The sequence below is a fragment of the Vicugna pacos genome, chromosome 10, assembly GCF_048564905.1.
Source record: "Vicugna pacos chromosome 10, VicPac4, whole genome shotgun sequence".
In the NCBI taxonomy this organism is placed as follows: Eukaryota; Metazoa; Chordata; class Mammalia; order Artiodactyla; family Camelidae; genus Vicugna; species Vicugna pacos.
In genome coordinates this window covers 66,013,687-66,032,623 of record NC_132996.1, presented here as the reverse complement: position 1 = coordinate 66,032,623, position 18,937 = coordinate 66,013,687, and the positions used below count along the sequence as shown (strand labels likewise).

At 61.0% G+C, this 18,937-nt stretch overlaps 1 protein-coding gene across 4 annotated transcripts in view; it reads right to left on the bottom strand.

Moving 5' to 3' along the window:
• Positions 1 to 1,158: 1,158 nt before the first annotated feature.
• Positions 1,159 to 18,937, bottom strand: part of DAGLA (diacylglycerol lipase alpha) — a 60,729-nt gene continuing 42,950 nt past the window's right edge. For 3 of the 4 annotated variants that reach the window (XM_072970073.1, XM_072970075.1, XM_031690758.2), the window contains 15 exons: positions 18,420 to 18,554; positions 17,758 to 17,835; positions 15,836 to 15,960; positions 11,988 to 12,141; positions 11,312 to 11,395; positions 11,119 to 11,196; positions 10,565 to 10,645; positions 9,467 to 9,609; positions 9,126 to 9,194; positions 8,721 to 8,793; positions 7,271 to 7,467; positions 6,453 to 6,582; positions 6,242 to 6,334; positions 5,865 to 6,052; positions 1,159 to 4,579 (listed from right to left, as the gene is read on the bottom strand). In XM_072970073.1, the coding sequence (XP_072826174.1) occupies positions 3,625 to 4,579; positions 5,865 to 6,052; positions 6,242 to 6,334; positions 6,453 to 6,582; positions 7,271 to 7,467; positions 8,721 to 8,793; positions 9,126 to 9,194; positions 9,467 to 9,609; positions 10,565 to 10,645; positions 11,119 to 11,196; positions 11,312 to 11,395; positions 11,988 to 12,141; positions 15,836 to 15,960; positions 17,758 to 17,835; positions 18,420 to 18,554 (2,583 nt within the window). In that variant the 3' untranslated portion in view covers positions 1,159 to 3,624. The remainder of the gene's footprint in view (positions 4,580 to 5,864; positions 6,053 to 6,241; positions 6,335 to 6,452; positions 6,583 to 7,270; positions 7,468 to 8,720; positions 8,794 to 9,125; positions 9,195 to 9,466; positions 9,610 to 10,564; positions 10,646 to 11,118; positions 11,197 to 11,311; positions 11,396 to 11,987; positions 12,142 to 15,835; positions 15,961 to 17,757; positions 17,836 to 18,419; positions 18,555 to 18,937) is intronic. The other variant, XM_072970076.1, reaches the window with a different exon arrangement.

The following is an 18,937-nucleotide window of genomic DNA, read 5'->3' as shown; positions in this document are numbered from 1 at the left end:
GCCCGCAGCTGCTTCTGCTTCTGCTCCCTCATTGGATGGGATAATTTGCAAACCAAATGAGACTACAGGGTGTGAAGAACCTCTGAAAACCATTAGGCGAGGGTGGAGGCCAGAGTCCTGGGATGGGAGGCCTGGTTCTGGTCCTAGACCTGTCCCCAGGCCTGCGTGACCTCAAGCAGGTTTCCACCCTTATGAACCTCAGTTTCTTCTGTTTGGAGAGGCCTGGGTGTCTTTAGCAAAGTTTAGGCTGTTAGTGTGCTGCCAGTCACAGATTCCTTTCTGTGTTAATTTACCCTTCAGTGACAGTATATAAAACCATGTAAATTTGCAACAACAATAACAACAACAAAAGGAGGCCTGGGTGAAGACAGCACTGTTCTATCATCTTTCCAACCCCTCAGCAGATAGGGTCACTCTGGACTCAGGGCGGGGAAGGTGGGCAGTATGAGCTGGGGAAGGTCAAGGTCTGGTCAAAGCTTGGCTGGGTCATTGCCTGGGCTGTACTCGGCAGGTCCCGTTGGGACTGGCTGGAGGAACAGCGCCACCTGCTGTGCGGATGGGCCAGGCCTGGGCATGGGGCTGGCGGGAGGTGAGGCTGCCCGCCCACCCTAGCTCTACAGCCTTTCCCCTGGCCTCGCTGTCCTGGGGCCAGGCTGGGCTGGGGTCCCTGGGGTGTCCCGAGCCTGACTGGGTCCTTTGCACCCTTCTACGGAAGCCCTCAGCAAAGACTTCCCATGGCCCTTGCATTTCCGTGCTACCCAGCTGGGGAGTTTTAGTGCTCTCCCCCCTCCCTAGCTCTCAGCACTTGGGGAGGAGGCGGGCACTGTCAGACCAGCCTGGTACCTCATGGCTAGCTCTGTGGTCCTGGGAGCTTACTAACCTTCCCTGAGCCCCAGACCCCTCAGAGAGAAGGGGCTAAGGAGGTCCATCTTTCAAGGCCCTAATGAGGTCATATGGGTCCCCGGGCACATCTCACACGGGCAGGGAACTGACCCCATTCAAATGGGGCTTTGAGGGTCTTCTGGTCTCTCACTGTGACTCCAAGTGTGGTCCTGGACCAGGGCATCAACAGCAGTGAGAGCCAACCTCAGAGGTCCCCTCCCGGCCAACCGCCCCCACCCCACCTGCTGGGAAGAGAGGTCACTCAAGGCGGCCAGCGTGCTTCTACATCCAGTTTATACACAGCTCTATACAATATACAGAAACCTTTATATACAGATATATTTATAGAATAAGCTATATTAATTTGTCTCTCCTTTTTACAGCAATATTAGTTTGGATCTTTCATACATTAAGTACAAAAAAAGTCATGGGAGAATGGCACGTACAGTGCTTGAGTGTCTGTGGGGCCCAGCTGCTCACTACCGATTGCATATGGAGGTCACCCAGACCCCGGGGAGGACAGGCCAGTGTATGGCAGGAGACCTTGTGCTGCGGGTCTGGGGGACAGAGTAGGGGTCAGTCTGAGCCGAGCTGGGCTGAGGAGGGTGGCTCAGACTCCCCATGTGTGGTGTGCGGAGGAAGGGGGAGACCTGCGGCAGGCCCATCCTCCAGGGGCAAGGTGGGGAGGGTGGGTGAGGGGTGGGCTGACCCAGGGCACCCAGGGCTGAGTCTGAGCCTGCCCCGGCCCCAAGCCTGTAACCCTGTGCGGCTGCAGCCTTGGGGGTGGGGAGTCTGTCCCTGATGGCTCAGTCCTGGGCATGGGTGGGCACCACGCCCCATCAGAGGCCCCAGGGCCACCCTAGCAGAGGAGGAATTAAAAGGCCAGACCCCAAGTCTCCCTGCTATCGGCTGGGGTGATTGTTGGAAATTTACTCTGATTTATGATTTGTCTTTTTTTTTTTTTAAACTCTAAGAGCTACTGATTTCATTTTGCTGCTGTGTGGGACCCTCAGCAAGGGCAGGAGCCTGATGGACCCTGATGAGGGATGGGAGTCATGAGGGTGAGGGAGGCCTAGCTCCCAGGTCTTTGTCCCATCTCTCAGGGTGATCATGAGATGGGCGTCTTGGTCAGGGAAACCTAGCCGACCCAGGGAGGCCATGGGCCGGTCCAGAGTCGGGGGACCATGCCTCCGAGGAGACGAAGGCACAAGCGGGCAGGCGGTCAACGCCTCAGCACACACCAGTTTTCCAAACTAGGGGTCGGAGCAGCAGGCAAGACAAGGGGAACAGGTTGGGTCTGAAGCCGGGCTTGTCCTGTAACCCCAGCTGCCCCGGCGCCCATCACATTTGGCGCCTGTTTCCTGGCCAGCTCAGAGGGGCAGCAGGCAGGCAGGGCGGGGAGGGTGGGGAGGGCGCTCCAGCAGCCCCTTCCTTAGGAACGGCGCTCGCTCATGCACATGCACACACACATCCCGCGCCAGCATGCACCACCTCCCCGCTCTGCCTCTGGGGGCTGGCAGGGTCTCCACCTCCCGACTGCTTTCCCAACCCAGAAGGGAAGGAACCCCTCAAGTCAGGGCTGAGGAGGCCTCAGGCTAAGCCAGGATGGCTCCAGGGCCCCTGGCCCTCCTGGCTCCTCCAGTCAGGTCCCCCCGTACCCCATTCTTGGCCCCACTTCCTGCCAACAGGACATTGGGGGTAGGAGAGAAGAAAGCCCCGCTCTCAGGAGAGCCCGGGCCAGGTGAGGACGGGAGCTGAGGGCAGTGGAGGCATGTGTGGTCCCAGACCCCAGGGCTTGGGGTGCCGAGGCCTGGGGGGAGGTGACAAAAAGGGGTTTGGTGGGGCCCTCCTTCCTCCCAGGGCACTGACTTTGCAGCCAGGGGTGGTCACATCTGTGCCCTCCACCTTTTGAGTGGCCAGGATCCCTGGGGGTAGAAGGCAGGCTGGAAAGTAATGGGCTGGCGGGGCAGGCCTGGGTACCCAGGGCCCGTCGACAGGTGTCAGCACGAGGGACATAAAGCAGAGAAGGGGGGGTCCTGACCCTACCCTCCTGCGGGCCCCTGCAGGCCCCATGACTGCCTTGGGCTCCATGGAGGGTGACCCCTACCTGCTCAGAGGGGGGCTACTGAACACATGATTGCAGGATAGGGGGGCTTGCAAGCTCAGGACACATCCTGAGCCCAGCCCAGCAGCTTCTGTAAACATACACAGCACTGCGGGCCACCTTGGTGGAGGGGTCACCCCAGGAGACTGGTCAGCAGGCACCAGATTTTGGGGTGGCCTGGGCAGATGCCAGCCTGGACCACAGACGAGAACACGTGGGGAGGGGGCTGCTGCTTTCCATGTCAGCCCAAGGGAACAGCCAGAGGGCAGTGATGGGGGGAGTCAGCATATTCATGGCCTGGCTCGGCACAGGGGGTGCCAGGGTGCCCCTGTGGGGGGCAGTCAGGCTGAGAGGGCGGAGTATTGCCCTGCCCACGTGGTAGGTGGGCCCCAGGCTCCTCCTTGCTCCACGCTCCTCCCCGTCATTCCCTATCTGGAGGCCCAGATCCCAGCTGCCTTGGCTCTGGGGGGCTCCTAAGCTGAGGTAGGGATGCGGACCTCCAGCTCAGCAGCAGTGCCCAACGCCTGAGGCTATGCTGGCCCCAGAGACCTTTCCTCAAAGATGCCCAGCCCAGGGACGGCCACCAGGAGCCCGAGGAGCTCTGGCCTGGGCCTCAGCTGGCAGCCGCCCCTGGGGTGCTAGCGTGCCGAGATGACCAGGTCATCCTGCTTGGTGGGGCTGGCCCCGTGGCCGGTGGGGGTAGAAGTCCGGATCTTGTCCACTGCCAGGCACTCCTGGCTGCTGAGGCCCGTGGGTGTCAGGTCCATGAGCTCGCCTGAGGAGCTGAGAGGGAAGGAGGGTGACAGCGAGATGCCCGATGAGGGGTCGGCCGAGCCGGCAAAGAGCCTCGGGGGCTTGGGCACCAAGTTGGGCTCAAACTGGGCGCGGAGCAGGATCTCTTGCTGGCTGGGGGTCTTGGGGCCCTCAGCATAGTCGCTAGTGGGGCTCTCGGGCACCACCATGCAGTAGAGGTCCTGGAAGGAGCTGCTCTTGCTGTCCAGGTTGAAGAGGCTGTCGATGAACTCGGCGAACTCCAGCACCTGAGGGCTGGGCGAGTCCCCCAGGCGCCCATCATGCAGCGCCAGCTCTCCGCTGCGGGGGGCCGCCCCGCCACCCCCTTCTTCCAACTCCTCGTTGGCTGCAGCGCTGGGGGGTCGCTCAGGGGTGACGCCCCCGCTGCCCAGGGCGGCCTCCAGGGGCTGTGTGTCCTGCGAGTGCTTGGACAGGCTGTCGGCCGCCAGCAGCTCAGTGCGCGAGCTCAGGGACGGGTTCTCCTCGGGGATGGCGGGGTCGATGTAGAAGAGGTGGCCCTCGTCACGCTCCAACACGGCGTGGAGGCTGGGCGAGCCACGGATGCTGCGGAAGCCAGAGGAGCGGCGCGAGTCGAAGCTGTACAGCGACTCCGTGTCCGAGAGGCTCTCCATGGTGGCCAGCGGCGCCCTCCGCGCCTGCAGCTCAGCTGCCAGCCGCTCCTGTGTGGACAGCAGCAGCAGCTCCACTGGGTCCTGGCGGGCTGCCGAGGCTGCAGCCACTGGTGACAGCAGCCGCCCCTCCGAGAAGCCCTCCAGGCTCATCTCCGACTGGGACTTGCTCCTATGGGGGGGTGGGCAGAGAGGGGTGAGACTCAGAGGGGCAGGAAGACCCACTCCCAGATCCCTGGCCAGAGGGAGCTTGGGGATGGCGAGGAGGGGAAGGTTGTTGACTGGATTAGGGGCAGGGAACCCTTATTAAAAAAAAAAAAAAACCAGCTCACAAGAACCTAAGGTAGAAGACAAGAGGGTGGATGCTGGGTTGGGCTAGGATGGGGGCCTTGCACGGGTGCCCTGTCACTGCACCTACAGGAGACTGAGGCCCAGAGAGACTGAGAGGGAGGAAGAGAGAGCGGCCCTGCCTCTCCCATGGGGTGTAGCCCTCTGCTGGACAGGGAGCCCTGGAGCCCCTGGGTTCCGCACACCAGCCTGCAGGGAGTGAATGAAGGACGGGAGTGGAGGAGGGAGGGACGCGGCAGTACACGGCAGCGAACGGACACTGGCTCCCCCACCTGGTCACAGGAAATGCACGTAAGATAGGGAGAGAGGTCTGGGTGCCCCACCAAGGGCCAGGAAGCATTGGCCACCCTTCTCAGCAGCCTGTTGGTCAGATCTGTAACCAAGACTCAGGACCTGGGTGGGAAGGGTCCCAAAGAGGTGGGAGGATCCCCACCCACCCCAGGAGCCACCACCTCAGAGTCTGATCCCCAAGAGCACACATGCAAATGTGGGGTGTGTGTGCACCTGGGAGCGTGCGCACACCTCTGTGTTTCTGTGTGCAATGTGCATGTGTCAGCCGGCCAGCGGACATATGGGTCTGGGTGCCTGGGTCTGAGCACAGGCACACCCATCATGGGCTGCTGGTCCAAGCGTGTCCTTGTGTCTAAGTGCCTTGGCCTCTGTCTTGGTGTACGTCCTATCCGTGAGTCTGTCTGCAGGGGGCTCTGTGCACTCAGAGCTACTGTCTGTGAACACGTATACACAAGCACAAGCTTCAATACGTATGTGTGCATGTGTGTAAGTGCACCTGTGTCCATCTGTGCGGGTCTAAATGGCTATGAGTGAATCTACGTGTTTGTGGCTGGGAGTCTGTTCATCCCTACATGGCCCCTAGCTCACGTGGGCTTCCATGGTGGCAACCTGGGGGCAGTGGGGGCAGAGTGGAAGAGACCCCAAGCAGGGGGGCAAGTTCAATCCCTCCTCTGTGTGTGTGTGTGTGCATGCAGAGCTGCGTGAACATGCCCAGTGTGTATACAGAATGCACACGCACACAAGCATTCGTGCCGTGAAACCACACTCATGGCCCTGCTTGCGCTCCCTGGGGCGGGGCTGGGGTGGGCAGGGCTCACCTGACGCTGCTGTTTCGGTGGTCTGCGGTGGGCAGCTCCAGGGCCAGGCCAGCAGGCACGGGTGGCCCCGTGGGCAGCGGCTGCTGCTGGAAGATGAGCTCCGGAGTCAGGTCTACCTCAGTGGGGCTCACCATGACCTTCGCGGCAGAGAGCAGGGCCGTCTTCCCCTTGTTGTAGTTCTCCAGCACCTGGGGACAGGACAGGGCAGCTGGTGGTGGTGGTGGAGGGGTGACAATCACGTGTAGGGGCAGGGTGGCAGGCCAGGCCTCTCAGGCCCAGCAGAGCTTCATGGGGTGAGCTGGGCCCAACTCTCCTCCCCCCTACAGGCCCCTGCTCCTCCAGGAAGGTCGGGGATGGGCCCTGCAGTCGTGCCTTACCCCACAGATGGGCAAGGTTGGAGCTTTCCTTCCCGGTGGCCAGCCTTTCCATGGCCGGGTGATGGCCAAGGCTGCCTCTGCTTGGCTGTGCATCTGCCAAGTGCCAAGGGAGCCTTCAGGACTGAGGGACAGGTGCATGGGAGTCTCCTAGCTCCTCCCCACCCGGGCCCATGAGGCAGTGTGGACAGAGCGGCTGGGACACAACGCTCACCTTGTTGAGCCCCTCCATGACCACGTAGGGGAGGTGCTCGTGCAGCATGGCCGGCGAGATGATCACCTCGTTGAAGGCCTTGTTGTCGCCCCAGATGGCAAAGTACGTGGGCTCCTCCTGTTCACAGCAGCTGAGGGGCACAGGGGCCAAGGGGGAGCGGGGGATAGGTGGCAGCCTGGCCTCAGCCCTCAGGCCCCTGGCTCTGCTCTCTGCCCTTGCTAAGCAGGCCAGGCCAATGTCCCTGGGTTCCCTGCTTCTGCCTCACCCCAGCCGGGAACGTTTACATCACAGAGAGCTAGAAAGGCTACCCTTGAAGCTCAGCCCTGATACCGACACAGCCTTCTACCTGCTGGTGGCCTGGGCCACACCTGCTCCACCCCAGGCAGAGTCCCAGCTCACAAGCCTTTTGTCTGGGGAGGCAGCCCGACCCTTTGAAAGCAGCAGCGGGGAGAAGTCTCTGTACCCGCCCTCTCCATTTCTCTCTCCTGCCCCCACCAGCTGTCAACTGATCCCAGCAGTGATGCCAAGTGACAACTGAGATGTGAGCTGGCCAGGGCCTTTGGGTGACCCTCTAGGGTGATCTGCTTTTAAATAGACTGCAAGTGGGAAGGGACTATCAAGAGAGGAGCCTAGAGTCCTGCTCTCGGCTGGCCTGTTCATTTCCAGGGCCCAAGGCTAGGGCAACCCCACCTTGGGGGCCCTGAGCCATAGTCTCTCAGTCTCCACTCCCAGCCCCATCCCCCACTTCCCTGGAGAACACACCCCCTGCCCTGGCTGCTGCCACCTCCCAGCTGACCACGGCTGCGGGTGACACCTACCAGCACTGCTCTGCTGGGTGGTTGTGGACAACGTGGATGATGCGGCCAGGAGGGTAGAGAGGGGTGCTGGCTGACAGGGCAATGGTCAGGTCACTGGGGTGGGTCCAGAGCCGCGTGCTGGCCAGGGTGGTCACTTCCACCTCCTCGGGCAGCTCCGACTTGGGAATGCATTTGGTGGCCCCCACAATGATTCGCCACTGTTGGGGCAGGGGAAAGAGGGGGACGGAGCTGAGCAGCGTGGGCCGGGTGGGCAGGGGCCGGGGGTGCCCAGGAGGGCTCACAGGTAATAGGGGAGCTGGGATGGCCACAGGGCAGAGTGAAAGGCAGAGCCCAGTGAAGAGGCCAGGGTGGAGGGGTACCTCGGCCACAGTTGCCAAACAGGGGCCTAGGACGGATGACGTGGAATGGTTGAACTTCAGGGCTGGAAGACGGGTCAACCCCTTAACAGTAGAGGGGAAAGAGGCGCAGAGAAGGGAGAGGACTGGCTCTAGGTCATTTCATAAGTCAGAGGCAGAACAGACCCCAAATCTCAGTCCAGCTGCACCTACCAGGCCCAGCCACGTCTGAATTGGTTCCCTGCCACCTCCTCCTGGGCCTGGCAAGTGCCCAGGACTGGGCCCAAGGGGAGCAGTCCTAAAGCTGGAACAAGGCTCCTCCAGACAGACGTGGTCCCATAAGGCTCTACTGACTGCCCACCCCTGGCACCTGGTACCTGGCCCAGGGCCCTGCTTGCCAGAGGGTTACAGGCACCAAGGCCCAACTGGGCTGACACGGTGAGTAGGGCACAGAGGCCCCACTGGTCCAGGTTGGCCACCTCCTGCCTGTCTCACAGTGCCTGGCCACAGCACGCCCACCTCCCGCCTGGCACACTGAGGGCTAGTTTGCTACAGGAAGAGGCCCCCTCCCAACCTGGTGTCCTCTGCAGGCCTGATGAGGGATTACAAAGGGCTGGGTCTCTCCTCCCAGCTGCAGGAAAAACCAGAACAAACTGCCCTCAGATCCCCTCCACAGGCAGCATCCAGCCTCCCGAGTCTAGGGAATCACCGCGGGCTTTGGAGGAGGCCTTGCTGTCACACTCGGAGCACTGAGCCTTGGGGCCTGCTCTGATCTGACTGTAGGCAGCTCTGTGTGACAAGAGCCAGGACTCGGGAGCCCTCGGTTCCAGTCCTGACTCCGTTCCAACTTGCTGTGTGAACAAAAGAAAGTCCCTTGCCCACCCAGGGCCTCAGTTTCCCTATCTGGACAAGGACAGGCAAGGCGCAGACGGGATGAGCTTGGGGATGCTGAGGGTCTGGTGGCCTGAGGTGCCTGTGACACCACCCACAACCCAGCATGGCCTCACATGGCGGGGGCCTCGTGTGCTTTGCACCAAGGGACAGGCAGGGCACAAGACAGATGGGGAGCCCATGCCCCAGGCGCACCCGGGCAGGAGGGAGGGGAGTGAACTCACTTTGGGTTTGGTGCTTCGCTGCAGGACGTCCAGAAGCTGTCTGCGGAAGCCTTCCAGCTGGGAGAGGCCGATCCTGGGGGAAGGAGCAAGGCGGGTGTCAGCCTGGGCTGGCCAGGGACCGGGAGAGGGGCTGGGGGAGGGGGCAGCAGGGCCACCAGGAACAAGGAGACCAGACCATCAGGGGCACGGGGTGGGTGGAGGAGAGTCTGCCACCCGGCAGGGCCCAGCCAGGAAGAGGAGGCCAGGCAGGGTGGGTCCACCTTGTCCTCTCACCCTGGACACCTGAGGGGGGCACTCTGGGGTCCCTCGAGGAGGTGGGAATCTGAGTGGAGAGACGGGGCACCAGGGTGAGGCCCTGTGGCGGGAGGGGCAGCCCAGTCCAGGACAGTGGCGGGGGTGACTTGCCTGGGGACAAGGTCTTTGCCCAGAACCACAGCCGTCACAAACTCCTTGGAGTACTCCATGGCGTCCTCACTGCAAGGGAAGCCAAAGGGACGCGAAGGTAGGGGAGGGGCTGCGGTGTTCCTGAGGGGACCCTGGGCTGCCTGCTCCCTGCCCCGCCTTTCCTATCAGAAAGGCTTTGCTGGGGCTAGATCCCAGGGGCTGCTTGGCATCTGACAGAGCCCCCCTTCACGTGCCAGGAAGCCAGACTGCCCGGTCCAGCCCCAGCCCCAGCCAGCTCCCAGCCCTGTCCAGCCCTTAGCCCCCACCCACCCCAGGCAACTCTGAGGCCCCAGACTGCTCACCTCAGCAGGCCCCCTGGTGGGGAGTAGGCAAAGCACTTGAGGGTCGGGTACTGGGGGCGCAGGAGGAAGGAGAGGATGGCAGCGGTGCCTGCACCCAGGGAGTGGCCCACCACAATCAGGCCATAGTGTTTCGTTCCACGGCCCTGGGGACCGAGAGAAGCCCTGAGAGCCCTGCCCCACTGCCTGCCAAGCTGACTGTCTCAGCTGATACCAGGGAGGCAGAGGGGTCTCCCCCAGAGTCCTGGGATCATGTCTATGCTGTGTGGCTGCTGGGGCAGAGGAAGAGCCAAACTAGGTCCCCACAGAGCAACTTCTTGGGGAGACTAACAAACTCTTACTCATCCTTCAAAACGCTACTCAGAGGTTACCTCCTTGGAGAAGCCTTCCTGATTTTTCAGGAGAGGCTCGCTTCCTCCTAGATACCGCATCTGTACCTGGGATAGACCTTTTTTCTTTTTCTCCCCCCCCCTTTTTTTTTAATGGAGGTACTGGAGACTGAACCCAGGACCTCGCACATGCTAGGTGCACTACCACTGAGCTATACCCACCCCCCTGGGATAGACCTTTATATATAGTGATTACACTCTATTACAATCATTTGGTCACCTGCTCTCATTCCTGTTCCCCAACTAGACTGGGGTCTCCTGAAGCCAGGAACTGCTTGGCTTTGGGAAGGGCATTTGGCAGCACCTCAGGAGCTGCCTGCTGGCCCAGGGAGGAGTGTACAGTGGGCAGGGCCCAGATCACCCCCAACCAGAGCAGCACCCCTTCTATCTGCTCTGCTATCATCCTCTTTGTTCATTCAGCTCTACATTTTGGAAGCCCCTGGCCCAAGCCATCTTTGTGCTCCCGGTGCCTGGCACAGAGTGGGTGCTCATAGCTGGGTGGGGTGGAGCAGAGGTGTCCAAGAAGAGCTGGTACAAGAGAAGAAAGGGTCAGAGGGGATGGGAGGGACTGGGCAAGTGAGGAGGGGGCTGGGAGCCAGGGATCGCAGGAGAGTGTAGCGGCTCCATCATCACCAGTCCTGTCCCCAGTCTGCTGCCCTGGGGGAGCGAGAGCTGGGCTGGGCGAGGGCTTATGGCACGGAACATGCTTTACCAGGTCTCGCCCGAAGGCCTGAGATAGGACCATTTCCTGTTCCAGCTTCTTCTTGATGTACTCAGCCGAGAGGACCATTCCCTGGGTGGGGAGGAACAGAGACGGGTATCACAGGGAGCGAGGGTGGGGCCTCTCAGGGACCAGCAAAACCATGGTGACACGAAGCTCACCAATCCTGCCCTGCTCATTTCCCACATTGGTTCTCAGAACCACCTGGCTGTGGGGGTCGGTAGACACTTTATCATATCATCTTCATTTCACAGATGAGAAAACTGAGGCTCAGAAAGATTATGTGTCTAATAGAAACCAGTGAGAGCTCTTCCCAGTTGCTTCCTCAAACTCTTGGTGGGACAAGATCTGGGCCGAGCAGGGCTGTGGGGGTTCTGGCAGGTAGGGGGCAGTGGCTCTTCCAGACAAATCCATGCCTCTCTGACCAATCTCTCCCGGTGAGCCCAGGGAACCCAGAGGATCCCCCACCCCAACAACAGGACTGGCCTGCATCCTGGCAGGGGAGGAAAAGCCAGGGGCCGTCTGAGGCCCATGAGGAGGGGTACCTTGTGTCCTAGCCAGGTGCCATGGTGCCCCTCCACGGGGAGGCGCTCGGCATCACCAGTCAGGTCTGTCAGGGCATCCTGGTGGGGAGAGAGGATGGTGAGGAGGGGGGCTGAGAACAGGAAAGGGAGGTGGGCGCCCCTCGGGGGCTGTGAGCGGGCCCATGGGGTGGGCTGGGAACACTAGGCAGCATACCTTGGGGGACAGGGTTCCCCGGATACTGATCACCACCTTCTTCTTGTCATGGTCCACTGCCACATAGAAGGGGGTTTCATAGACCTAGGAGAAGGGCGGCTCATGAACCTGAATGGCCCCTGGGATGGGGCCAGACTCAGGGAAGAGACCTAAGCAGGTCTTCTTTACGGCCAGCGAATCTAGCTCTACTGGCCACTGGGCCCCTGATGCCTGCTAGGCTCCTGGGGTTCCCGGTGGCCACAGTAGGTCCCTCCCAACCCAGCACACAGCCTACCACCCCCCCCCAACTCTTCTGAACGGGGCAGTCCTGAGTGCTGCCATCCTGCCTGCTGAATCGAGAGGGGCTGCCCCCTCCCTAGTGCCTCACTGCTTCTTCCCTCAATTCCTTCCCCGAAAGGCTGGGGCCAGGAAGCCTCAACACTGGGTGTGGGGTTGGGGTCCACTTCCTAGCCCCAGAGCGGGTGCAGGCCAGGATGTGTGGAGGAGGGAGCCCATCTCTGGTCTGCCCAGCCAGGGAAGGCCTGGAGGCTGTCACCGGCCATGCCAGCCAAGCACCGGCTCATGCTGCCGGGGGACAGCATGGACACCCCAGGCCCCAGCCCCGCCTGCCCCCTGCAGCCTGCAAGGCTGGGGGATGCCACATACCAGCCTGGCCCAGCCCGCCCTGGCCCCTCACCGCATCGTGGCAGGAGGTATAGACAATGTCCACCGCGGTCATGTTCTCGTCCAGGAAGTGGCGCCGGATGGCAATGGCGTTGCAGCCACAGCAGTTGTCTTCCTCAATGGTAACTCCAGGAGCAAACCGGGGCCTTGCGGGGCACAAGCAGCACCTGGCGGGGTGGCCAAGGGTTCAGAGCCAGGGACCCCAACAGAGCAACGGTTTCTGTGCCCCCTTTCTCTCTAGAACCTGCCCCGCCCCCTCTCAAAGCCTCCCTTGCAAAGCCCCACCAGCCTGTTCTCAGCCATCATCTCACTCAGCTTCTTGGTAGCAGGTAACCCAAGGGGTCTCTCCCTCCCCCTTGAAAGTCTCTCTCCATTCAGCCGGAGGCACCCTCTCTCCTGGATTGCTTCTCCCACACGGGCAGCTCCTCAGCCTCATCCTCTCCCTGAGGACCCAGGGATCAGCCCTGAACCTCCTTTGTAGTGACACCCACTCCTGTGGGGCCCTCACCCAGTCTTGGGCTTTACATATCACCTATGTGCTAATAAGCCCCCCAGACCTGCTCTCATCCAGCCACCTATGCAGCACCTCCTCCCAGATGTCCCACAGGACTGCAACCTCTCCAGGACCTGGTCCCTGAGGCCCTGCCCCTGGGCCCCAGCAGTCGCCCACACCTGGCCACTCAGTGCTCAGCCCCATGTTCGGAGCCATCGGGTCCAACCCACCTCACATGCCACACCCAGCTGATCAGCACATCCATTAACTCTGCCTTCAAATTCAAATCTGGACTCGGACCCCTTCCCCACCTCTACCCCCAGCCCAGCTCCAAGTCACGTTATCCCTGCTTTGGAGGCCGGTCTGACTGGTCTCCTGGTTTATACTTGCCTCCTATGTTCTCAACTTGGCAGCTACAGTGACCCTTTAAGATATAAGTCAGGCCATGTGACTGCGCTCAAAACCCTATGATGCAGGCACGACATTGTAAACTGACTATAACTCAATAAAAAGAAATGTTCAAAAAAACCCCAAAAAACCCTAAGATGCCGCCCTTCCTGCCCAGTGTAAAAGCCAGAGTCCTTGCAAGGGCCCAGGCCCAACCTCCCCAACATCTGGCCCTGGTTCTCTGGCCTGTTGCCTCCGCTTCCCCTCGGATGCGTTGGCCATGTTCCTGCCTCAGCGTCTGCATCAAGGTTCCCTCTGTCTGGAATGCTCTTCTCCCGGGTACCATGTGGCCAGATTCCTCACTTCCTTCAGGCCTCTGCTCAAATGTTCTAACTTATGGTGAGGGCCGCCTTGGCCACCTCATCTGACACAGCCAGCCCCTGCCCAGTGTTTCCCAGCCTGACAACACAGCCAGCCTGATTTTTCTCCAAAATGCCCATGTGCTCCAATGGGTATCTTTCCTTGTCTCTGCCGCCCCACCAGGTGGTGGGCTCCATGGGGCAGGGTTTGCTCTGCTTGGTTCAGTTATGGCCCCAACACCAAAAACAGTGCCAGGCACACAGCAGGTTTCCCAGAAATGAATGGGTGCAGCTGCTGCTCATGCCACCAGAGGGAGCCAGCACCCAACAAATGGGGCCCTGGAGCCCGGAGAGCGCGTGACCGCACTTCTGCCGGCTTTCTTGACTTGACAGCCAAGATTTTACTAAGAATCCTAGATTTCCGTGATGCTGAGAGGTTTGTCTTCACTCGAGAAGTACCTTAGGGACTGTCACATACCTCCCAATGGGGAGAGGCCTCTCTGAGAAAACCCAGGGTTGAGCCAAGTCTCAGAAACAACTGGGCCTGGGGTGGGCAACCACTTCCATTTACACTGGGAGCCCCCTCCACCCGCCACCCCCACCGCTGCCGGGCCAGGTGAGGACAGGCCTGGATCAGCGGGCCAGGCTTCTGTTTTTAGGCAGCTGTGTCCCCTCTCCAACCTCAGCCCCAGCCTCTGGGACTGAGCACATGGCTGCCACAGTGTGGCCTTCGGAGAGAGACCTGGGCTTGAATCCTTGCTCTGGTGTCCCTTCCTAATTGCAAGGCCCTGGGGGGCAGGTGCTGACAGCTACTCCACAAGGCTGGTGTGAGATCAAAGGCCCAAGATGCAGAAAGCTCCTGGCATACAACAGGCTCCCAATGAACAGTGCTCCCTCTCTCCAGGGAGAGGGCTGCCTCTGAGCCAGTGGTCTGAGGGCCTGAGGAACCTACAGCCGCAGCAGGGCCAGCAGCCTGGAGGGGAGGGGCCCACAGCACCTTCGAGGCCAGCCTGCCTGCTGAGAGGAGGCTGGGGTGGCGAGGGGCTCAGAGGCCATGGGAGCTTGAGTATCCTCCTGGACTATGGCAGGGCCTCTCTTGCCCACAGGAGACCAACCACACGTCCAGAGCAGGGCTGGAGCCGAGTGAGGTCACCCCAGGGTGGTGGGGTCGTGGGCAGGCCCAGCTTGCCATGCTCTATGTGGGGCTGGAGAAGCACTGTAGGTGAAGGGCTCGGGCCTGAGGTGGGTGGGCATCCCTCCTTCCTCCAGCCAGTCCTGGGAGCCTGGGCTGCTGCGGACAGGCTGGGATTTGGAAACGGGGGCCCAGCCCTCTGGCCTCCACCCTTAGCTGCAGGCCGGGACTTCAGGCCTGCCTCCTCGCTGCCCTCCAAGCACCTGACTCTTCTAGGCAGGGAGCTGGCTGGGCCCTCACAGGGTCTAAGGTCCTACAAACGCAGCCTCCCTCTGGTCTGCAGAGCATCTTCAATGCCCAGGCTGCCAGTGATTCCCTGGTTTCTAAAGTAACCCACAGGCAGGCAGGACAGACACTATCTGTACAAATGGCATCTGCAGTGAGTGGTGGAGCAGGACTGTCAGAGCCCAGGTCTCAGGACTCCTGAGCCAGTACTCCTGGGAGAAGCCTCTCAGCTGCTGCAGGGGCTCCCAAGGATGCTGGGGGAAGCCAGCTGTGTGCAGGCTGGCAGAGATGGGGTGGGGCATGGGGTGCCCTGCTCAGCTCTGTCGGTCGCTGAGGGGTGGTGAGAATGGGCCCGAGAGCCCCCCAGCTTTCTGTGGAAAGGACGCTGCAGGAGTGGGTGGCTACTTTGGGCCCCAAGGGCGGGGGTGTCGCGGACAGAAGCTGCCCACTCAGAGTGCCAGCCTTTCTGGAACTGGGAGCCCAGGGAGCTGTCCTCCTGCTGCTCGGTCTGGGCAGATGGTGGAGACACCAAAGATAGCGAGGGGCCCTCCTGGAGCGGGCCCCACTCTGGCCCACTCAGGAAAGCTGATTCCATCCCGGCCCCAGCAGCGGGCTGAGGGCGGCATCCGGCGGAGGCCTTGCCAACTCCCTGCGAAGAGGGTTGGAGCCTTGCACAAAGGACCTTCTTACTGCCCTTCTCGAGGCTTCTATGGATTGGGCCTCTACTAGGAAAGGCCTTTCTTCCAGAAAGGCAGAGTCCTAGAGGGAAGCTGGGAGAAGGGCAGATGTGGGCAGAGGGGAGCAGTTGAGAGGGGCGGGGAGAGAGTTGGGAAGGGAAGGGGACCTGCACAGTCAGATGCTGGGCAGTATCCCCTTCAGTCCTCTCCAAACAGCTCTGGGAGGGATGTTTCACCACCCCCATTTTACAGATAAGGAAACGGAGGCTGGCAGAGGTAGACTGAATTTCCCAAGTGACAAAGCATGGATTCAAACCTAATATTGTGTGATTCCAAAGCCCACGCTCTTCCCTGCCTGGGGATAACACAGAGCTAGAAAGGTCGAGGCCCAGAGATGGTGCAGAAGAGAAGCAAGGCAGGCCACAGGGAGGCGGGGGCAGGGCAGGAGGCACAGTCCCTTTATGGAGAGCTCCCCTGGGAAGGCCCTCTGCACAGCTGGCCGGCGGGGGGACAGGACGGGGCACTCACGAGCAGGACCGGGCCAGCTGGCAGAGGCCGCAGGCTGGCTTCCGCATCAGGTACATGGGCCACCCGTAGGCAGCCAGGGCGAAGAGCATGTAGTAGCAGACCTCTTTGTAGCGGAGCATCTCTTGCTGGAAGAGAGGAGGCAGAGGGTCACCTCTTGCCCTTCCCACCTGCAGCCGCAGGCCCACAGGCTGCCCTTGGTGGAGGAGGGAGCTGCCCTTCTCCCAGGCTGCTGACCACCCCGCACCCCCTGCCCTGGAGGACGGGCCGCTCCTCCAGGTGATAACTGCATTTTCCTTATTATCTCCATGCAACCAGGGCACGAATCCTCCCGAGACCTGTACTGTTGCTCCGATCTCAGAATTAATGATTTGGGGACAGAAAAACACTCAGAGCACTGGATCGATTTCCCTGCCCGTTTTCCCCAGAAGGGAAGAGGAGGGAGGGGGGAGCAACAGTCACCCACCCACCTCAGCAATCAGGTCCTGGGAAGGGCATTTAACCCTGAGAGGACCGGACCCTCCGGAGGGGGTGACCAGGCCACCAGCAGCAGGGCCAGTCTGGAGACACTGATACGCTAGGGGACCAGTCAGGTAAGCCGCCTACCCTCAGGAAGGCCTAAGCGAGACTTGGGGAGTCACAGGCTCACAAGGGCGTCTGGGGGAGATTGGGATCTCTCTGGGAAAGGTGCCAGTTTGAAGCCCTGTGTCTCAGGCCAGTGGCTGTTATCAGCCAGATGGCTGGAAGGAGGTGGGAGAAACAGGCATCCCAGCAAAGCGGCTTCCAGAGTCCCAGGTGCCCGAGGCACCGGGGGACTCCTGTACTTAGAGGAAATTAGTCACCTTGTAAAAGTTAAAGAGGGCGATTAGTCATCTTGTGAAGTGAAGTAAGTAGCACCTAATCAGGGCCCAGAGGGCTGAACGTCCCTGGGTCTGCTCTTCAGGAACGTGCCAGAGAAGGTAATTATCCGCTCTGGCTCAGGGTGGAGGGTGGGGTGCTGGCAGCCTCTGCCAGGTGGCAGGCGGGGACCCCAGGCCCCCGAGGCATGGCTCCTCCCCTGCCCCCTCCCCAGGCAAGGGAGGAGGTGGTGAGAGCGAGCTGGGTAGCCCTGGGCAGCTGGGATGGACCTGCTATGGATGGGCTGTTTTAAGAGGGGATATAAACACCTGCTGTGGGGAGTGGGGGCAGGCGGAGAACAGGCTTTTCCAGGGGATTCAGATGTGAAGGATGAATCGTTTCTAGCAGCATCTGACTGGCACCACTGTTGGCTAGCACTCTGCTGGGAACTGGGCTCGGGATGGCTCCCCCCTTCCACCAGCGTTCTGGGTGGAAGGTGTGCCCAGCACCATTTATACTGCGGAACAGGCTCTGAGGGGTCAGGGACTTGCTCAAGGTGACAGTCACAGGCGCGGAGCTGATGCACACGAAACCGGTTTGCTCCCAAGCAGGGCTGGCTCTCCGGGCTGCAGACTGCAGCTGCAGCCCTGGGTGAGGGCTCCCCCGGCCCCAGGACCGGCCCCTCCTTTACCTACACATACACACTGGAGAAGAGGTTCTACCACTCAAAAGAGCTCAGAAACCACAGTGCTGGTCCAGCTGCGGTTTACAACAGCAACTTGGCAAAACAATGGCAGCTCACCCCTGCAAAGCCCTCTGTGATCTCAGGAGGCCAGGACCAAATATTCTGAGCACAGTGAAGCAGATTCAGGGATTTTTGTCTGGAGAACTAGTGCGATGTGGGGGAGGGGCTTCGGGAGGAAGAGTGTGTGGACTGAGAAGAGGGGCCGCCTGGAGAGCCGAGGGGTGACCCACCGCGAAGAAGGTGCTGCTGACACCGTGAGGGCAGCGGGTAGGGAGCTGGCTTGGGTCATCCTGGCAGAGGGCGAGAGGGTCCGTGGGCAGAGTTGGGGGTGGCCCCGACTCACCGAGTTCTTCAGGTCGAGGTACTTGGTGTTTCTGGTCACTGGCATCCCAGACAGGAAGGCCAAGATGTCGTTGTTGGCCTATAAAACAGGTGCGTGAGAGTGGCTGCCCGAGGCCCAGCTGCGTGGCTGAGAACGAGGTCCAGGCCCCCGGCTCTGCACTCTGCCTGCTTCCCCAGGGCCTGAGAGCCCAAAGGGGCATGTGGCTTCCAGCTCCTCCACAGCCTGGCCAGTCTTCCAAAATCTGAGGTCTCCTCATATTTCCAGTTGCTCCCCTTCCACCCAAAGCATCAACTCTTGGTGGGCGATGCTTGCCCAGGCCAGGAGAAAACATTTTGTGTGTAATGCTGGGAGACCCCAACTAGGACTGGTGTGTCGGCGGGGTGGGGTGGAGTAACAAGAGCGGAGGCTGGAGCTTGGAGCTGGATGGTTCATTAGGTCCCTGTGATTAGAAGTCCCTTGTGGCCCTGGAGGCAGCCGCAGGCGGCCCAGCAGAGGGAAGAGCCATGAACTGCTGGCTGAAGGGATGTGCTGGGGAAGGGAGGGGAGGGGGCATCAAAGGGTGACCTACAGGGCCTGAGGGATTGTGTGGGACCTGGGGGGCAGCAGGGAGGGCCCGGGAGGAGGACGGTGCAGGAGGTTGCCCGAGGGCAGCTGATGCTCACCTCATCCAGCACGGCGTTGCGCTTGGCCCGCTGCCGCTGCCGGAGCAGCACCAGGCCCGCGATGATGTCAGACGGCACAATGTCGAGGTCTCGGAAAAACTCGGCAAAGAGGTAGGCGATTTCCGAGTAGGCGTCCTATGAGGTCCAGGGAGGCAGGCGGCAGTGGCAGGGGAGCAGGAGAGAGGATGAGAGACCAGGCATGAAGGCCCCGGGGCTGGGTGTGTGCTCTGGGTCCCGTGTGTAGATTCACCCCTCTCCTTCATGACCCTGAGGGCCCTGTCCTAGGCTCTGGGACCTGGCAGACCTGGCAGGAGCAGTCTGGGACAGCACTGACCCTTCTCCGTCCTCCATCTCCCAGCCCTCCTGTCCCTGGAGTTCTGATGGCACTCACACCATCTGTCTACCATGTGCAGAGGCCACTGCGAGCCATTTCCTGTTCCTTCCCCAATCAAGGCCTGCACGGCCAGCCTGTTTCTCCTCCAGCCTTTTTCTCTAGCAGAGAAGCCAAAACCAAGCTC